This window comes from Cynoglossus semilaevis, unplaced genomic scaffold (genome assembly GCF_000523025.1).
Source record: "Cynoglossus semilaevis isolate Cse_v1.0 unplaced genomic scaffold, Cse_v1.0 scaffold1397, whole genome shotgun sequence".
In the NCBI taxonomy this organism is placed as follows: Eukaryota; Metazoa; Chordata; class Actinopteri; order Pleuronectiformes; family Cynoglossidae; genus Cynoglossus; species Cynoglossus semilaevis.
In genome coordinates this window covers 25,974-33,181 of record NW_007585156.1, presented here as the reverse complement: position 1 = coordinate 33,181, position 7,208 = coordinate 25,974, and the positions used below count along the sequence as shown (strand labels likewise).

General features: G+C 49.9%; 1 protein-coding gene across 1 annotated transcript in view; it reads left to right on the top strand.

Annotated features, from left to right (window-relative positions):
• The window catches only part of LOC103398918 (dedicator of cytokinesis protein 5-like), a 40,995-nt gene that overhangs the window by 8,116 nt on the left and 25,671 nt on the right, over positions 1-7,208 (top strand). The window contains exons 4-6 of the mRNA XM_025053882.1: positions 109-205; positions 294-442; positions 4,731-4,866. Coding sequence (XP_024909650.1) covers positions 109-205; positions 294-442; positions 4,731-4,866 — 382 coding nt within the window. The remainder of the gene's footprint in view (positions 1-108; positions 206-293; positions 443-4,730; positions 4,867-7,208) is intronic.

Sequence of the window (7,208 nt, the reverse complement as noted above, 5' to 3'; positions counted from 1 at the left end):
TCTTCTTCTTCTTCTTCTTCTTCTTCCTCTCCTTCTTCTTCTTCCTCTTCCTCTTCTTCTTCTTCCTCTTCTTCATCTTCCTCTTCCTCTTCTTCTTCTTCTTCTTAGCCAACAGGAAGTCGTCGTTCCAGCTGATCTCCCTCTGGTTCATGAACTCTCGGCGACTCTGAGAGAATGGGCCCAGATTTGGCACAAACTCTTCGTGGTAGGTCTGCGCCGCCGGCCGCCGCTTCACCACCGCGTCGTCGCCACCTGCCCTTGTTTATTTGTTTGTTTGTTTGTTTGTGTGTCAGTCCAACAGGAGCAGCCTGTTCAGGAGCGTCCAGCAGATGGCGTACAGCCTGATGGAGTATCGCTCCCAGATCGTGTCGGGAACGCTGCCCAAGGACGACCTGGTGGAGCTGAAGAAGAAGGTCACCGCCAAGGTCGACTACGGCAACAGGTGGGTCAGAGGTCGGGGGTCGGGGGTCAGGGGGTCGGAGAAGAGGAGACAGTCGGTCAGTTAATGAAGCGGTCGGTCGGAGAAGCAGTCAGTCACAGAAACAGTCGGTTAATGAGAGAGTAAGTCAGTGAAACAGTCGGTCAGTGAAGCAGTCGGTTAATGAGACAGTAAGTCAGTGAAACAGTCAGTCAGTGAAATGGTCGGACGGTGAAGCAGTCGGTCGGAGAAACAGTCGGTCGGTGAAGCAGTCGGTCAGAGAAACAGTCAGTCACAGAAACAGTCGGTTAATGAGAGTAAGTCAGTGAAACAGTCGGTCAGTGAAACAGTCAGTCAGTGAAGCAGTCGGTCGGTGAAGCAGTCGGTCAGAGAAACAGTCAGTCACAGAAACAGTCGGTTAATGAGAGTAAGTCAGTGAAACAGTCGGTCAGTGAAACAGTCAGTCAGTGAAGCAGTCGGTCATCAGTGAAACAGTCGGTCGGTGAAGCAGCCAGTCACTGAAACAGTCGGTTAATGAGAGTAAGTCAGTGAAACAGTCGGTCAGTGAAGCAGTCGGTTAATGAGACAGTAAGTCAGTGAAACAGTCAGTCAGTGAAACAGTCGGACGGTGAAGCAGTCGGTCAGTGAAGCGGTCGGTCGGAGAAACAGTCAGTCACTGAAACAGTCGGTTAATGAGACAGTAAGTCAGTGAAACAGTCAGTCAGTGAAACAGTCAGTCAGTGAAATGGTCGGACGGTGAAGCAGTCGGTCGGAGAAACAGTCGGTCGGTGAAGCAGTCGGTCATCAGTGAAACAGTCGGTCGGTGAAGCAGCCAGTCACTGAAACAGTCGGTTAATGAGACAGTAAGTCAGTGAAACAGTCGGTCAGTGAAACAGTCAGTCAGTGAAGTGGTCAGTTAATGAAGCGGTCGGTGAAGCAGTCAGTCAGTCAAAGTCGGTCGGTGAAGCAGTCGGTCAGAGAAACAGTCAGTCAGTGAAGGAGTCAGTTAGTGAAACAGTTGATCAGTGAAGCAGTCGGTCAGAGAAACAGTCGGTCAGTGAAACAGTCGGTCAGTTAATGAAATCGTCGGTCGGTGAAGCAGTCGGTCAGAGAAACAGTCAGTCAGTGAAGGAGTCAGTTAGTGAAACAGTTGATCAGTGAAGCAGTCGGTCAGAGAAACAGTCGGTCAGTGAAACAGTCGGTCAGTTAATGAAATCGTCGGTCGGTGAAGCGTCGGTCGGAGAAACAGTCAGTCACAGAAAAAGTCGGTTAATGAGACAGTAAGTCAGTGAAACAGTCAGTCAGTGAAGCGGTCGGTTAATGAGGCAGTCGGTCAGTTAATGAAATCGTCGGTCGGAGAAACAGTCAGTCACAGAAAAAGTCGGTTAATGAGACAGTAAGTCAGTGAAACAGTCAGTCAGTGAAGCGGTCGGTTAATGAGGCAGTCGGTCAGTTAATGAAATCGTCGGTCGGAGAAACAGTCAGTCACAGAAACAGTCGGTTAATGAGAGAGTAAGTCAGTGAAACAGTCAGTCAGTGAAGCAGTCAGTCAAACAAGCACTCAGTGAAACAGTCGGTCAGAGAAACGGTCAGTCAATGAAATGGTCAGACGGTGAAGCAGTCGGTCATAGAAACAGTCGGTCACAGAAACAGTCGGTCGCTGAAGCAGTCGGTCACAAAAACAGTCAGTCACAGAAACAGCCGGTTAATGAGACAGTAAGTCAGTGAAACAGTCGATCAGTGAAACAGTCAGTCAGTGAAGCGGTCGGTCGGAGAAGCAGTCGGTCAGAGAAACAGTCAGTTAATGAGACAGTCGGTCGGTGAAGCAGTCGGTTAGTCTGTTAATGAAATGGTCGGTAACTGAACATTAGGTTGGTTAAACAGTCGGTCAGAGAAGCAGTCAGTCAGTGAAGCAATCGGTCAGTGAAACAGTCGGTCGGTTAATGAAACAGCCGGTCAGTGAAACAGTCGGTCAGTGAAACAGTCGGTCAGTTAATGAAACGGTCAGTAACTGAACAGTCGGTCGGAGAAGCAGTCGGTTGGTGAATCAGTCAGTCAGTTAATGAGACAGTTGGTCGGTGAAGCAGTCTGTCAGACAAAAAGTCAGTCAGCCAGTTAATGAAACGGTCACTAACTAAACAGTCGGTCAGAGAAACAGTCAGTTAATTAGACAGTCGGTCAGTTAATGAAATGGTCGGTAACTGAACAGTAGGTCAGTGAAACAGTCGATCGGAGAAGCAGTCAGTCATTGAAGCGGTCGGTCAGTGAAGCGGTTAGTCAAACAGCCATTCAGTGAAACAGTCGGTCAGAGAAACAGTCAGTTAATGAGACAGTCGGTCAGTAAATGAAATTGTCGGTCGGTGAAGCAGTCAGTCATCAGTGAAACAGTCGGTCGCTGAAGCAGTCGGTCGGTGAAGCAGTCAGTCAGTGAAACAGTTGGTCAGTGAAGCGGTCGGTTAATGAGACAGTCAGTCAATGAAACAGTCGGTCAAAGAAAACGTCAGTCAATCTGTTAATGAAACGGTCGGTAACTGAACAGTCGGTCAGTGAAGCAGTCGGTAACTGAACAGTCGGCCACCGAAGCAGTCTGTCAGTTAATGAAACAGTCGGTAACTGAACAGTTGGTCAGTGAAGCAGTCGATAACTGAACAGTAAGTCAATGAAACAGTCGTTAACTGAACAGTCAGTCAGTTAATAAAACAGTCAGTCAGTGAAACAGTTGGTCAGTGAAGCAGTCGGTAACTGAACAGTAGGTCATTGAAACATGCAGTTAATGACGCAGTCAGTAATTGAACATTCAGTAACTGAGCAGTCAGTCAGTGAAACATTCAGTTAATGAAACAGTCGGTAATTGAACATGTCGGTCAGTGAAACATTCAGTCAGTGAAACAGTCAGTCAGTGAAGCAGTCGGTCAGTGAAACAGTCAGTTAGTCAGTGAAGCAGTCGGTAACTGAACAGTCGGTAACTGAACAGTCGGTCAGTGAAACATTCAGTTGATGAAACAGTCAGTAACTGAACAGTCGGTCAGTGAAACAGTCTATCAGTGAAACAGTCAGTTAGTCAGTGAAGCAGTCGGTAAGTGAAACATTCAGTTAAAGAAACAGTCGGTTAGTGAAACAGTTAGTCAGTCAATGAAACAGTCAGTAACTGAACAGTCAATCAGTGATGCAGTCAGTTAGTCAGCGAAGCAGTCGGTAACTGAACAGTCGGTAACTGAACGGTCGGTCAGTGAAACAGTTGGTCAGAGAAACAGTTAGTTAATGAAACAGTAGGTCAATGAAACAGTCAGTAACTGAACAGTCGCTCAGCGAAGCAGTCAGTCAGTCAATGAAACAGTCGGCAACTGAACAGTCAGTCAGTGATGCAGTCAGTTAGTCAGCGAAGCAGTCGGTAACTGAACAGTCGGTCAGTGAAACATTCATTTAATGAAACAGTCGGTCAGTGAAACAGTCAGTCAGTCAATGAAATAGTCAGTAACTGAACAGTCGGTCAGCGAAGCATTCAGTCAATGAAACAGTCAGTTAGTCAATGAAACAGTCGGTAACTGAACAGTAGGTCAGTGAAACATTCAGTTAATGAAACAGTCGGTAACTGAACAGTCGGTAACTGAACAGTTGGTCAGTGAAACAGTCAGTCAGTTAATGAAACAGTCGGTAACTGAACAGTCGGTCAGTGAAACAGTCGTTAACTGAACAGTAGGTCATTGAAACATTCAGTTAATAAAACAGTCAGTCAATGAAACAGTCGGTAACTGAACAGTAGGTCAGTGAAACATTCAGTTAATGAAACAGTCGGTAATTGAACATTCAGTAACTGAACAGTCAGTCAGTGAAACAGTTAGACAGTTAATAAAACAGTCAGTCAGTGAAACAGTCGGTAACTGAACAGTCAGTCAGTGAAACATTCAGTTAATGAAACAGTCAGTCAGTGAAACAGTCGGTCAGTGAAACATTCAGTCAGTGAAACAGTCAGTCAGTGAAGCAGTCGGTCAGTGAAACAGTCAGTTAGTCAGTGAAGCAGTCGGTAACTGAACAGTCGGTAACTGAACAGTCGGTAACTGAACAGTCGGTCAGTGAAACAGTCAGTCAATGAAACAGTCGGTAACCGAACAGTCGGTCAGCGAAGCAGTCGGTCAGTGAAACATTCAGTCAGTCTATGAAACAGTCGGTAACTGAACAGTCGGTCAGCGAAGCAGTCAGTTGACTGTGGGAACAGGTGGGGGTCACGTGACCTTCGGCTGGGTCAGAGGTCAAAGGTCAAAGGTGGTCCTCCTCTGGTCAAACCTCCTCTGGTTCTTGCTCCTCTGCTCAGGATCCTGGGTCTGGACCTGGTGGTGAGAGACGAGGCGGGAAACGCCCTGGACCTGGACCAGACCAGTACGGTCAGTCTGTTCCGCGCCCACGAGACGGCGTCCCGCAGCGTCGACGACAGAATCCAGGAGGAGAAGGTACGGAGTGGGTGTTCTACTGTGTTATCAGCTAGCCTCTGCTAACCTCGGCTAACCTCGGCTAACCTCGGCTAACCTCGGCTACCCTCAGCTAGCCTCAGCTAGCCTCGGCTAGCCTCGGCTAACCCCCAGCTACCCTCGGATAGCCTCGGCTAACCTCGGCTAACCTCGGCTACCCTCAGCTAGCCTCGGCTAGCCTCGGCTAACCTCGGCTACCCTCAGCTAGCCTCAGCTAGCCTCGGCTAGCCTCGGCTAACCTCGGCTAACCCCCAGCTACCCTCGGATAGCCTCGGCTAACCTCGGCTAACCCCGGCTAACCTTGGCTAACCCTGGCAAACCTCGGCTAACCTTAGCTAACCCAGGGTAATCACCGCGCCCACGAGACGGCGTCCCGCAGCGTCGACGACAGAATCCAGGAGGAGAAGGTACGGAGTGGGTGTTCTACTGTGTTATCAGCCTAACCTGGGCGAATCCCGGCTAACCTCCGCTGGCCTGGGCTAACCCTGGCTAACCTCATCTAGCCTTGGCTAACTCCAGCTAACCGCAGTTAACCTTGGCCAACCCAAGCTAATCTCGGCTAACCTTGGCTAAGTTTGGCTAACCCCAGCTAACCTTGGCTAACCTCGGCTAACCCTGGCTAACCTCAGCTAGCCTTGGCTAACCCGGGCTAACCTCAGCTAGCCTCGGCTAACCCTCAGCTAACCTCAGCTAACCCTCAGCTAACCTCAGCTAACCTCAGCTAATCCTCATCCAGCTAACCCTCAGCTAACCCCCATCTAACCTCATCTAACCTCAGCTAACCTCAGCTAACCCTCAGCTAACCTCAGCTAACCCTCAGCTAACCTCAGCTAACCTCAGCTAACCCTCAGCTAACCTCACCTAACCCTCAGCTAACCTCAGCTAACCCCCAGTTAACCTAAGCTAACCTCAGCTAACCCCCATCTAACCTCAGCTAACCACGTCTAACCCTGGCTAACCCTGGCTAACCTCATCTAGCCTTAGCTAACCCTGGCTAACCTTGGCTAATCCCGGCTAACCCCAGGTAACAGCAGCTAACCTTGGCTAACCTCAGCTAACCACGTCTAACCCTGGCTAACCCTGGCTAACCTCATCTAGCCTTAGCTAACCCTGGCTAACCTTGGCTAATCCCGGCTAACCCCAGGTAACAGCAGCTAACCTTGGCTAACCTCAGCTAACCACGTCTAACCCTGGCTAACCCTGGCTAACCTCATCTAGCCTTAGCTAACCCTGGCTAACCTTGGCTAATCCCGGCTAACCCCAGGTAACAGCAGCTAACCTTGGCTAACCTCAGCTAACCACGTCTAACCCTGGCTAACCCTGGCTAACCTCATCTAGCCTTAGCTAACCCTGGCTAACCTTGGCTAATCCCGGCTAACCCCAGGTAACAGCAGCTAACCTTGGCTAACCTCAGCTAACCACGTCTAACCCTGGCTAACCCTGGCTAACCTCATCTAGCCTTAGCTAACCCTGGCTAACCTTGGCTAATCCCGGCTAACCCCAGGTAACAGCAGCTAACCTTGGCTAACCTCAGCTAACCACGTCTAACCCTGGCTAACCCTGGCTAACCTCATCTAGCCTTAGCTAACCCTGGCTAACCTTGGCTAATCCCGGCTAACCCCAGGTAACAGCAGCTAACCTTGGCTAACCTCAGCTAACCACGTCTAACCCTGGCTAACCCTGGCTAACCTCATCTAGCCTTGGCTAACCCCGGCTAACCTTGGCTAACTCCAGCTAATCTCGCTAACCTTGGCTAAGTTTGGTTAACCCTGGCTAACCTCGGCTAACCCTGGCTAAGCTCAGCTAAACACGGCTAACCTTGGCTAATCCTGGCTAACCCAGGCTAACTGCAGCTAACCTTGCCTAACCTTCGGCTAACCCTGGCTAACTCCAACTAACCGCAGCTAACCTTGGCTAACCCCAGCTAATCTCTGCTAACCTTGGCTAAGTTTGGCTAACCGCACCTAACCTTGATTAACCCCCAGCTAACCTCAGCTAACCTTGGCTAACCGCAGCTAACCTTGGCTAACCCCGGCTAACCTTGGCTAACCCCTGCCTAACCTTGGCTAACCCGGTCTGAACTCAGCTAATCAGTGTTAACGCCGGCTAATCTCGGCTAGCCCCGGCTAACCTTGACTAACCCTGGCTAACCTCAGCTAACCCCAGCTAACCCCGGCTAACGTCAGATAACCTCAGCTAATCCCAGCTAACCCCCAGCTAACCCCCAGCTAACCCTCAGCTAACCTCAGCTAACCTCCAGCTAACCTTAGCTAACCTCCAGCTAACCTCCAGCGTCTTCTTCCAGACCCGACTCCCGAACCCGG